General features: G+C 57.6%; 1 protein-coding gene across 1 annotated transcript; it reads left to right on the top strand.

Moving 5' to 3' along the window:
• Positions 1-9,279: 9,279 nt before the first annotated feature.
• On the top strand, positions 9,280-10,715 carry KCNJ4 (potassium inwardly rectifying channel subfamily J member 4). Its single transcript, XM_049771630.1, has 2 exons — positions 9,280-9,594; positions 9,632-10,715. Exons 1-2 carry the CDS (start codon positions 9,280-9,282, stop codon positions 10,637-10,639), a joined length of 1,323 nt encoding a protein of 440 aa, XP_049627587.1. The 3' UTR covers positions 10,640-10,715.
• Positions 10,716-12,592: the final 1,877 nt, after the last annotated feature.

The following is a 12,592-nucleotide window of genomic DNA, read 5'->3' as shown; positions in this document are numbered from 1 at the left end:
TGCAGCAGCATGTGAGTGCCTGGGGGGCTTCCTGGGGGAGGTGGCCTTGTAAATTCCTGAAGTAGAACCCAAGGGTGGGCAGGTATGAGAGCATCTGGGCAGGATGGGTGGCCTGTGAAAACCCAAGCATCTCATTGTAGTGGGGCAGGATGGAAAATGGGGTGGCTAGAAAGGAGGTGCAGGGCAGGGGAGGACAGGGGCAGGCAGGGAGGGATGCCCCATAGCTCTAAGCTAAGGGGTTGGTTCTGGTTCGAGTCCCCAGCACCTGTGGACTCAGGGCTGCTGGACGAGAGGAGGGAACAGTGAGGGTCAATGATTGGGGGCCCAGGTGGGGAGAATGTCCAGTGAGTGTGGGGCCTGGATCACCGCAGTTAGGCCCCACAGCGTCACCCAAGGGGCAGCAGGGAACCCCCAGGAGGGTGCCCAGAGCCCAGACTCAGGGGATCGAATCCAGGCCCCACATGACCAGCCCCTGGTCAGTCTCTGGCCCTCACATCCCTCCGGGTTCCGGCTCTTGCCCGGCTGGTGCAGATGCAGTGCGGCGTGGACTCTACCGTCAGAGCCCAGAGCTGGGCAGAGCCCTCAGCTGCCTGTGGGAGCAGGAGAGGCTGGGAATCTAGGGATCTGGGAATCTAGAGATCTGGGACTGGGGTTCTAGGGATCTAAAGGGCCTGGGGCTGGGAAGCTTGGGATCCAGTGATTTAGGGATCCGAGACTGGGATCTAGGGATCTGGGACTGGGGTCTGGGGATCTGAGGGACTGGAAATCTAAGGATCTGGGGCTGGGATCTAGAGATCTGAGGCTGGCGATCTGGGGTTTTAGGGATCAGGGCCAAAATCTAGGGATCTGGAATCTAGAGATCTGAGGCTGGGATCTAAGGCTGGCGATCTAAGGATCTGGAATTGGATTCAGGGATCTGGAACTGAGGTCTGAGGTTCTGGAAGCTGGGGTTGGAGATCTGGGGACTGGGGTTTGAGGACCGGGGATCTGGTTGCTGGGAGTTGGGGATCTGGGGACTTTACTGCCATGGTTGATCTTGGGCCCCACATGGACCAGAGGATTGGAGCCCAGAGGCAGGAACAGAGTCTCCTGGCACTTGGGGAGGAATAGGAGAGCAGCTGTCTCCTCCGTCAGGCTGGGGTAAGGGCTGCCTCCCCGGACCTGCCCAGTGTCTCTCACCTCCTCAGCTAGCCAGGGTTGGGGTTTTGAAAAGACAGGAGGGTGGGGCCGGGCGGTGGCGCTCGAGGTAAGGTGCCTGCCTTACCTGTGCTAGCCTAGGAGACGGACTGCGGTTCGATCCCCCGGCGTCCCATATGGTCCCCCAAGCCAGGAGCGACTTCTGAGCGCATAGCCAGGAGTAACCCCTGAGCGTCACCGGGTGTGGCCCAAAAACCAAAAAAAAAAAAAAAAAAAAAAGAAAAGACAGGAGGAAGCCCCAGGCCCCAACTCAGCTCAGAGAGCCAGAAGTTCAGTTCCAGGACCCAGGATATGATTTGGCGCAGGCCCTGCAGGTGCTGGGGGCGTCCCTCAGGCTTCACCCGGCGGAGCTCAGGGCTCTGTGGCCCCCCCTAAGGTGGAATCAAGTCAGGTGTATGCTGGGAGAGGGCCCTAACCACTGACCCCTTCGTCCCCTTTTCTCTCCGGGCTCAGAGGGGTTCGGGCCTTTCCCGGGGCCACACAGCCCAGTTTCCTTGTCCCTCTGCGGCCCTTCCAGAAGCAGCGTACGCGCCTCGCAAAGTTCTCTGCAGAGATTTTGTTCCCTCTGTCTCTAATACATTCACAGGCTTCTAAATTTACAGAGCCACGGCCGGGGGCGCGGTGAGAATCCTTCCTCCCACCCAGCCTCGGCCACCTGCTCCCCGTTTCCCGGGTCCCCATCTCAGATGACGCCTCTCTCCTCCTTACACGGCGTACTACACTGCAGGCGGGCGGGCACTCCTCTCCCTGGAAGCTCATCTTGGGGATCCCCCTGGGGTCGGGCAGGGGCTACTGCCCCCCAAAAGCCACCTGGGGCTCCAGAAGAAGAGTGTAGGTGTGGATCCACCCCCAAGGCTATGGGGGGTGTCTGTGCTGAAGGATGCCAGGACCAGAGAGGGGGTCTCCTGGAGCCCAGCTCAGACACCCTCAGGATCCCGTGCCAGGGTGGGGGGGGGCAGAGGCCTGACCCTGACAGAGAGGCTGGGTGAGGAGACATCGTGGATACCACCCCTGTCCTCCATCGCTATTCACCCCTCTCCTCTGGGACACTTTGACTCTTTGGGGTCAGGGATGAAGGGTATTCTGGGGGGTGGGTCCTGCTAGCTCAAGGGGTCAGGACTTGGTTTAGGGGCTCTGCCTCTTCCTCTGTGTCTGTGATAAACTGGTCTAGGTTCCCTTCTTTTCTGGGGTTCCCTTCTCCCCAACACCCCATCATACTCACAGGTTAAAATGGGCTTTGGACCATTGGATTGTGGCTCCAACAGCAGAACCTTGCAAGGATCTCAATTTCCTCCAAGACATTGTGCCCCCCACAATGGCAAAGCCTGTCCTGTTTGGTTCTAACAGTGCCCAGAATCTTTGGGGACTGTCAGACCCCAAAGCTCCCCGTGGCCACTTTGGGGGCCACACACAAGTCACTTTGGCCTCGTTTTAGGACCACTCATAGTGGTGTTGGGGGCTCGCATCTCTCTCCCTCCATCACTATCCTCCCAGACCCTGATCCCTTCCTGCCACCTGCCCGCCATCCCTTCTCCCAGCCCCTCGGTCCTGCTGTTTTGTTCGGAACCATCTGGAACCCGCTGTGCATCTCGGTTTTGAGGTTGATGAGACACAAAAGGTCCTGACCGTGGGTCCTCGGGGACCAGTTTCTGTCACTGTCACTGCAGGTAGAGTTGAGAGGGGGCCCCCGGATCCCTGACTTCTGTTCTGACTCATTTGTGCCGGGTCAGGGGAGGCCCTGAGACAGCATAGAACTGCCTGTATTGAGTGTGTGTGTGTGTGTTCCTTCTGGGGTGGGGGCAACTCCAGGTACATGAAAAAGACCAGGGGAGGACCAGAGAGATCAAGCAGTGGTGAAGGCACATGCCTGTTCCACAGCTGCCCCTTGTTCCAGCTTCTCCACTCAGTAAGGAGCTCTGAGTTCAGTCCCCTGAGCTCCACTGGAGTGACCTCCGAGCACTACACTGAGAATAGCCACTGAGCATCCCCAAGTGTGGCCCAAAACCTTAAAAAATAAAAATAATAGGGGCTGGAGCAATAGCACAGCGGTAGGGTATTTGCCTTGCACACAGCCGATTTAGGACGGACCTGGGTTCGATCCCCGGTATCCCATATGGTCCCCTGAGCCTGCCAGGAGTGATTTCTGAGCACAGAGCCAGGAGTAACCCCTGAGCACTGCCGGGTGTGACTCAAAAAAAAAAAAAAAAACCAAAAATAAAATAAAATAAAAATAATAGAAAAGATTGGGGCCGGAGCAATAGCGCAGAGGAGAGGCCGTTTGCCTCCAATGTGGCCGACTCAGATTTGATTCCCAGCATCCCATAGGGTCTCTCATGCCCTCCAGGAGTAATCCCTGAGCCCAGAGCCAGAAGTAACCCCTGCGTGCCACTGGGTATGGCCCTCCATCCCCCAAAATAAAAAAAAAAAAAAAAAAGAGAAAAGATCAAGCCCAGAGCCAAAATGATAGTACAGAGATTATCATTTTTGTTTTGCATGCAGCTAACCCAGGTTCGATCCTCAGCACCACAGATAGTCCCGTGAGCACCTCTAGAAGGGAATCCCTGAGCACAGAGCCATGAGGAAGCTCTGAGCACCGACAGGTGTGGCCCTCCCAAAACAGAACAAAACCAGAAAGCCTAACCCAAGCATAACCCACTGCCTGCCTGGGTCTCCAGGGTGAAGGTGAGGTCCACCCCACCTCCAAGTCTGGGCTTTGTCCCCCTTGGGTCCTTCACACTCACTCCAGGCATCACTACTATGTTCAGCATACACTGCCTGTTTCTGGAACCTCTCCCCTTTTAGTCACAGTTCTGACCCCAACACTCACAGACTTCTCCACTGAAGCGTCCATTGCCCTAAAGGCCTGGAGAGATAGTGCAGTGGGTAGGGCGCCCGTCTTGCAAGTTTGCAAGTGGCTGATCCAGGTTCAATCTCCCACATTCCACATGGCCCCCTGAGCACCACTAGGAGTGCTCCCTAAACCCAGACAAGAGAAGCCCAGGGTCACTCTCTGGGATCTAGATGACCCTAACTCAGGGGGTCCCAGTCTCACCCTGAGTCTCCTTCTCCAGAGGGTCAGAGCTTGGCGGGGTGGAAGGACAGCAGATGTGACCAACTCTGCAGGCACCTTCACTGTGTGACCTTGGGCCGGTGTCTGCGGCTCTCTGTGCCAGAGGAGGAACCAGCAGCAGCTTCCGCTGAGGTCGTGGTTTCGGAGGTGTCACAGGATCGATCCTGCGTCCGGCACTCATGGTGTTGGCAGAGGACACAGCAAATTGCTGGGTGGATCTTGCCCCATCACCTCGCTGGGCGGGGGGGGGGGGGGGGAGGGACAGGGCAGTAAAGGCTATTCTTGGCCCCACCTCGCCAGCTGCAGGGCAGAGACCAGAGAGGTTAAGTCACTTGCTCAAGGTCACACAGGCAGAAAGTGGTGCCGGAGAGACTGGGGAGATGGTTCTAAGGACTGGAGTTTGCGGGGGTTGGCATGAGGGGGGTCTGGGTTTGATTCCTCAGCACCGTGGCAGAGTGGTCCTCAGAGAGCTCTGGTGGATCCTCCCAAAATCCACAAGGTGCCCCGAGACCAGGCAGTGGAATGAAAGGAAGGGAGACGTGGTCCAGGGACTGGGCCAGAGGGGAAATAGGGGGTCTGGGCTGGCAGCAATTTCTTCCCCTGAAAGGAAAATCTCCCAGCTCTCGGGGTGCACTCAGCACCCCAAGAGAGCCCAGTCATCACCCACTCTGGGCCAGAAGGGACTCAGGGAGGAAAGGCTCAGACAGGGGCCATGTGGGGGGTCTTGTCTGGTCAAGGCCACCCCCACTCTCTGTGGGGAGCCATTATGCTCCCCAGTTTTGCAGACAGAGACGAGCACCTGGCTGGGGCCTCTCAAAGAAAATGCAGGACTTGTTGGAGTCCCAGGGGTCTAACTCTGGATTTTGTGTCCTCTCTGTACCCCCTTATCCATGGCACCTAGTTTCTGTTGGGGTGCCCACATTTACGTGCCCATAGCCAAGAGAGGGGTTACTTCTCCCCTTCCCCATCCTGTAGGCCGGGACGTGAGTCCAGAGGGCCTGAGCAGACAGAGCCAGAGAAAGCCTGAGAACAGATCTGGTCACCCCGAAGTAAAGCCTTTAAGTGGGGCCCATGCCTGGCGGTGCTTGGGAGCCATTCCTGACGAGGGCCCATAATTGGGGGGGGGGTCAACCCCAGCTCTCTCCTGCACTGCCATCCTTTGGTGTTCTCCCCACCATGAGATTTTTTTTTTTTTTTTTTTTGGTTTTTGGGCCACACCCTGTGATGCTCAGGGGTTACTCCTGGCTATGTGCTCAGAAGTTGCTCCTGGCTTGGGGGACCATATGGGACGCCAGGGGATCGAACCGCGGTCCGTCCTAGGCTAGCGCAGGCAAGGCAGGCACCTTACCTCCAGCGCCACCGCCCGGCCCATGAGATTTTTTTTTAGGGGGATCTCACTCGGCAGTGCTCAGGGCTGACTCCTATGCTGCTCAGGAATCACTCCTGGCAGTGCTCAGAGACCCTACACGATGCTGGGGATTGAACCTTGGGCAAAGCAAGGGCCTTCCCTGTTGTCCTATCTTTCCAGTCCTCCAACACCATGCTCTGCCCTGCAGGGCTTTTGCTTCAGGTGGAGAAGCAGTTCAAGGGTGCAGAAAAATCCTGGGGGTCTAAGGGGCTCTGAGGAAGCAGCATTGGGGGTGGAGGTGCTGCTGGGGAGAGTCTGATAGCAAGGGGGCGAGGTTCAGGCTGGGCCCGGAGAAAAGAGAGAAGTGTAAGATGTTGGCGCACGGGGAGAGGCCAAGGTTTGGCACCTGGATCTAACCATACTTGCGGCTGTCTCAGCTTCACTGGCACCAATCTGAACCCCTTCCCTTTCTCCCGTCAACCCTCCACCTACTGCGCTCCTCTATGGGGAAAAATAAGGGGCTGTGGAAGATGTTTAATGAATACTTTTGAGATAAGCGAAGAGGAGCTCTGGGGGAGAGATAGCAGGCAGCAACGGGAGCCTGAACTGTGAGTTCTAGAAGATTCTTTGGTGAGGGTGGCCACAAGGAAAGGACAGGCTGGCTGAGCTGTGTGACCTCCATGTTCTTTTGATCCCCCAGGAGCCAGGGGAGGGGAGGTTTCTGTTTGCTGTCTAGGGTGTGTGAGTGTCTGTGTGTCTCTGTGTACACATGTAAACGTTCTGTGAGCCTGAGTAGAAGTGTGCAGTCTGTACGTGTGATTACATGGATGTACATGGGTGTGCTCTATCCCAGGGCTCAGGGATGGCCGCTGAGGTGAAGGCCAGTGAAGTGCTCTGGGGACAAGTCTGAGAGTGGCCCTGCCTGTAGTGTGGGAGTCTATGTCTGTGTCTATGTCTGTCTGTGTGTGTGTGGGGGGCCGTCTCTGCCCTCTGAGTGCTGGGCACAGAGAGGGCCACCAGAGAGGCCGGAGCTGCAGAGCAGTTGGCAGCTTCTTCCCCCCACCTCCCAGCCTCAGTTTCCCTCCACCTGCCACCAGCAGGATTCAAAGCTCCAGATCTAAGAAGTACATGGCCCAGGCATGCACGGCTTCTCCAACCTGTGCTTGGCCCCGAGAGGCTGAGACACTTCCACAGGCCATGCTCAGGACCCCAGAAAGGATTTTTTGGGAGGGATGTCGCACCCACTAGTACTCAGGGGTTCCTCCTGGCTCTGAGTTCAGAAATCGCTCCTGGCAGGCTCAGGGGCCTCTATGGGATGCTGGGGATCGAATCTGGGTTGGCTGCACGGCAAGGCAAATGCCCTCCCTGCTGAGCTATTACTCTGCACCCCCAAAAGGGTTTGACACAGAAAACAGTGACAGATGAAGGACAGACTCAGGTGGAGAGACAGCAGGACCCTGGGGTGGGAGAGGAAGGTCAGCCGGTCTGTTACCCCAAGACAGTACTGCTGCGGCCTGCACCTTCTGCTCAGATACCCTAGTTTCCAAGTGGAGGGGTGCATTGCTCAGGCTCCCATCCATTCTTTGCTCCACCCTGCAGCGGCCCGTTGGGGACCCAGTGGCCTGTTCTTGTCCTTGTGGGTCCCTTCACATCAGCTGGGTTCACCCCCTATCCTCTGCTCCATCTGCAGACTCTGTGGCCTTCCTTGGGCCCTTTCCTGGATAGGGAAACTGAGGCCCAGGGCAGTTTGGTGACTTAAGTTATCTGGTGGGTCTAGGATTTCTACTCCAGACAGGGGCACCCAAAGAATCTCCTTTTTTGGGGGGAGGGGAGGCAGCCAGAGTCAGGGGGTGCTGGAGGGGGCAGGGTTTGGTCTCCGGGGCTGCGAGAGGGAGTTTCTCCCGAGAGGCTGCTCCGAGCTGTTGATCCTTAAATTACAGCGTTGGCGCGATCCTGTTGCTGCGGCAACCGAGTTGTCCTGGACGGGGAAGTGTATAAACATTGCACAGATGCACAATTACATGAGGAAGAAGAATAGGACAGAAAATAGAAACTTCCAACCTTATATAACTCCAGGCCAAGACGCTCCCGGGAGTCCAGACCTGAGCCTGCCAAAGGCGCTGGGGCCCCTGGGCAGTCCTGTCTGCCTTTCTCGGGAGGTCCCTGAATGGAGGGGAGGTCTGGAGGGAGGGGCTGGCCTCCACAGGCCCAGCTGGTGCACTCTGATGATACTGGGGGCTGTGGGTTTTTGAGGACCCCCTTGCCTCCCCTGAAACAGCTGGGGCCGCTAATGGGCAAATCCTGCCTCTCTCAGCTCCACCTCCTCCACTTTGGGTCACTGGCTTCCACTGCCTCTCGAGGTCCTATGATGCTCTGATCTCCCCCATCAGACAGAAAAGGAAACTGAGGCTCAGAGAATTGAAAAGAGCTTCCCCAGGAGACAAAGGGAAACAGGAGTGTCTGCTGTGTGACCCCCCAACACACTAACCACACCTGCAGCTGAATCCCTAAGCGCCCTAGGTTTGCCCCCCTCCACTTCTTTCCCACCTGGGTGGCCTAGGAGACCCTAGTCCCTCTCTGAACCCCTACATCCTCTCACCTCTAGCTTAGGGCTCCCCTCTCTCCTTCCCAGCAAGACAGGAATCACAGTGGGGCTTGGGTTTCTGCTGTCTCCAGAATGTTCCACTGTCCTGTATCCTCCCTGCCCCAGACTTCAGTCCTGCTGATCCCTGAAATCTGGAAATGGGACTAGTTCATATCGGGGTGTTGAAGACCGGAGTGTAGGATTGTCGACTTCAACGTTAAGTCAGCCTGCAGGTGACATGCAGAAGTGGCCAACAGAGAATCCGGGAGAGAGAGCAGAGCCTGGCTCACTCTCTGTGCTGGGGACAAGTGGGAAGGCGGTGATGCAGCAGAAAGGTGCACCAGGGCTTCGTCCCTGGCTCTTTAGGGTGACACCCCCCAAACACACACACACACACACACACACACACACACACACACACACACACACAGCAACAGGGCTAGGAGCAGCCCCTGGGAGAAGGAAAAAAGTGGGATAGAGGGTTGTGGGGGTACTGTGGGCTCCCAAGAAGGTTGGAGGGACACATCAAAGGATAGGGTGGGGCTGGAGGGCATTTGTCTTGCACACAGCCAACCCAGGTTAAATCCTCAATTCCCATAAGGTCCCCCGAAACCTTCAAGAGTGATTTCTGAGTGCTGCCTGGTGTGATCCCCAAAAACCAAAACCAAAAACAAAAAGTGGGAGGTCAGGGGCTGGAGCGATGACATGGAGGGGTAAGGCATCTGCTTGCCAGCGCTAGCCTAGGACACACCTCGGTTTGATCCCCCGGCATCCCATATGGTCCCCCAAACCAGGAGCGATTTTTGAGTTCATAGCCAGGAGTAACATGATCGTCACTGGGTGTGCCCCAGTGACAAACAAACAAAAAAGTGAGAGATCAGGGTGGGCACTATCTCCGGGATCCCCAGCGAGGAGCAGAACCCTGCTCACGTGCGCACTCTGGTGGCGGGGCAGAGACAACGCGGCGCGTGGGCAGGTTCCCACTCAGCCTTCTAATCTCACGTTCCCTCCTGTCCCCGCTCTCCTTCCCTCCAGGCCCAGCCTCTGCCCCGGTGACCGACCCCACGCCGGCCTCAGGACATGCACGGCCACAGCCGCAACGGCCAGGCCCACGTGCCCCGGCGGAAACGCCGCAACCGCTTCGTGAAGAAGAACGGCCAGTGCAACGTGTACTTCGCCAACCTGAGCAACAAGTCGCAGCGCTACATGGCTGACATCTTCACCACCTGCGTGGACACGCGTTGGCGTTACATGCTCATGATCTTCTCGGCCGCCTTCCTGGTGTCCTGGCTCTTCTTCGGGCTCCTCTTCTGGTGCATCGCCTTCTTCCACGGTGACCTGGACTCTGGCCCTGCAGGGCCACCACCACCACCGATGGCACAGCCGCCCCACCCGGTGGCCACCTCTTCTGCGGGCTCCCTCGGCTCGGGAGGCGGGGGGGGCAGCCAAACCTTGCATCCTGCATGTCAACGGCTTCCTGGGCGCCTTCCTCTTCTCCGTGGAGACACAGACGACCATCGGCTATGGCTTCCGCTGCGTGACCGAGGAGTGTCCACTGGCCGTGATCGCCGTGGTGGTGCAGTCCATCGTGGGCTGCGTCATTGACTCCTTTATGATCGGCACCATCATGGCCAAGATGGCTCGGCCCAAGAAAAGGGCCCAGACGCTGCTGTTCAGCCACCACGCGGTGATCTCTGTGCGGGATGGCAAACTCTGTCTCATGTGGCGTGTGGGCAACCTGCGGAAGAGCCACATCGTGGAGGCCCATGTGCGGGCCCAGCTCATCAAACCCTACATGACGCAGGAGGGCGAGTACCTGCCGCTGGACCAGCGGGACCTCAACGTGGGCTATGACATCGGCCTGGACCGCATCTTCCTGGTGTCTCCCATCATCATCGTGCACGAGATCGACGAGGACAGCCCCCTGTACGGCATGGGCAAGGAGGAGCTGGAGGCCGAGGACTTCGAGATTGTGGTCATCCTGGAGGGCATGGTGGAGGCCACGGCCATGACCACACAGGCCCGCAGCTCCTACCTGGCCAGCGAGATCCTCTGGGGCCACCGCTTCGAGCCGGTGGTGTTTGAGGAGAAGAGCCACTACAAGGTGGACTATTCGCGCTTCCACAAGACCTACGAGGTGGCCGGCACGCCGTGCTGCTCGGCCCGAGAGCTGCAGGAGAGCAAGATCACCGTGCTGCCTGCCCCGCCGCCGCCACCCAGTGCCTTCTGCTATGAGAACGAGTTGGCACTCATGAGCCAGGAGGAGGAGGAGATGGAGGAGGCCGCGGCGGCCGCGGCGGGCCTGGGCTTAGAGGCAGGCTCCCAGGAGGAGGCGGGCATCATCCGCATGCTGGAATTCGGCAGCCACCTGGATCTCGAGCGCATGCAGGCCACCCTCCCGCTGGACAATATCTCCTACCGCCGAGAGTCGGCCATCTGACCTCCGCCAATGGACTGTCGCCATCGGACCTCCGCCATCGGATTGTCGCCTTCACATCTCCGCCATTGGACTGTCGCCATCAGACCTCTGTCGTTGGATCGTCAGCTTCTGCTCAGGACCAGCCTGGGGTGGAGAGGCAGGGGGTTTAGACATTGCGGAGTCCAGGCCTGGGAAGGGCCCAGGACCCCCACCCTGTCAGCCCTGGTGCCCCAGCGCCTGCTCTGGGACCCCAGACCTCCCCCCACCCAGGACATGCCCCCTTTGTACTCAGAACCTCGGGCAGGGCGGGGTGGGGCAGGGAAGGCGGCTGGACTGCCAGCGGGCGGGCGTGTGGCTGGGTGCCACCATGGGGGGGGAGTGTTGGGGGGAGGGGGGCTTCTGCATGACTGTGGCCGTGGACCTTGACTTTTCTTTTGTAAATACCCCTAAACGGAGCCGGCTGGAGGGGCCCCAGTCTGTGCCTGGAGCACTGCAGGGCGAGGAGGGGTCCCCCTGGTTTCCCACCCCGAAGACCTCCTCTGAGCCAGGCCAGCTGGTGTTGGGTTTGGGTGCAGGGGGTCCCCTGGGGCAAGAGTCCTGGAGTCAGCTCCTTCCCTGTGGCCCGCCCCCCCCCCACCCCGTGCCCAGCCCCAGTTGGCAATGGAGTTTGTAACTATATATTTTTAATAAAGGCCTCTGGTCCATCGGTTAGCTGGTGACAGGCGCGAGGAAAAGCCATGAGGAGGGAGAGCGGGGGTGCTCCTGTGCGATGGTGCATGCTCATATATGTTCAATTGTTAATTGTTTGAGTATCCGCAAAGAGCTCCCAGAATGAGAAATTGATTCCCATTCCCTTGTCCCCTTTTGGGAGGAGATCTTGGTAATATTTATCAGCAGCAAATAATCCACACGGACATGAGGGTTAAGGGGTAAAAGGTTGGGCCAAGAGAGTCCTCCAAAACACACCTAGAGCCAGCCAGCCAACTCTGCCAAAAGACCCCCCAACACCTCGCTCCCAAACTATTTATTCGTCTCTCAACAGCGGCCCCACCTGGAAGGTCAAGGTGGGACAACAGGCAAAGCATAATCTTATGGAAATATCTTCATATACAATAGGTATTGTATTGTGCCTTGTGCGTATGTTATGGGATGTGTTCATGTGTGATAGGTAAGCATGCATGTGTCATGGTGTGCCCCTACATGATAGGCATGTTTGCATCACGCACGTCACACGTGGTATGTTGTTGCATGGTGTAGTCACACATGTTTTATGTGCGCATATATTCATACGTCATGGATGTGATTGTGTGTTCGTGAGTGGTAGGTATTGTGTGTTCATTGTCATGGGGCACGTCCATGTGTCATGGGTGTGTGCTCATGTATTCGTGTGCGATGGGAGTAAGAGTGAGAGTGACTTGGGGTGCGAATGTGTCAGTCTCTATATGTGCCAGGAATGTGTGTGATTGTGAGCAGGTCAGTGTGTTCGTGAGTCTGAGTGAGAAAGTATGAGAGTGGCTGGGTATGTGGGTCTGTGTGTGCACCCCTGCTGAGACAGGAGCCTTGCAAGGTCCACTCTCCCCTCCTTCCTGGAGCACTGTAGACAGAGCCCTCCTTGAGCCCAGGTCCAGTTGTCGCCTCTTCTGCTCCATCTGCAAGTGCTCAGCAGCTGTTGGCTCGAAGCTTATCTTGAATGGGATGAGACATCCCTCCCTCCTGAACCCTGGTGAACAAGAGAGTCAGGCCATGGACCTCGGGGAGAATGGCAAGGACCCCCCACTTGCACCTGCTCGCACATACTACTGAGAAACTGCAGCCAAACTGGGAGGGGCTGGGCTCAGTCCCCCCTTCCACTCCTCCAGTCTCTGGGCCTCAACTTCCAGTACTGTAGAAGTGCCTTCCTCCCTACTTCCCAGTCTGGCCCTGGGTACCCTCCATCCTTCCCCTTCCTTCCTTTCACTGTTCCTGCTCTCCTCT

The sequence above is a fragment of the Suncus etruscus genome, chromosome 4, assembly GCF_024139225.1.
Source record: "Suncus etruscus isolate mSunEtr1 chromosome 4, mSunEtr1.pri.cur, whole genome shotgun sequence".
In the NCBI taxonomy this organism is placed as follows: Eukaryota; Metazoa; Chordata; class Mammalia; order Eulipotyphla; family Soricidae; genus Suncus; species Suncus etruscus.
Note: the sequence above shows the minus strand (reverse complement) of the source record. Positions and strands in the feature narration are given on the sequence as shown.

Bases quoted from the DNA above. Each gene is read 5' to 3' on its own strand.
- KCNJ4 (XM_049771630.1), top strand. From the start codon at position 9,280: ATGCACGGCCACAGCCGCAACGGCCAGGCCCACGTGCCCCGGCGGAAA. The intron at 9,595-9,631 runs GTGGCCACCTCT...TCGGCTCGGGAG, and splicing joins TGGCACAGCCGCCCCACCCG to GCGGGGGGGGCAGCCAAACC.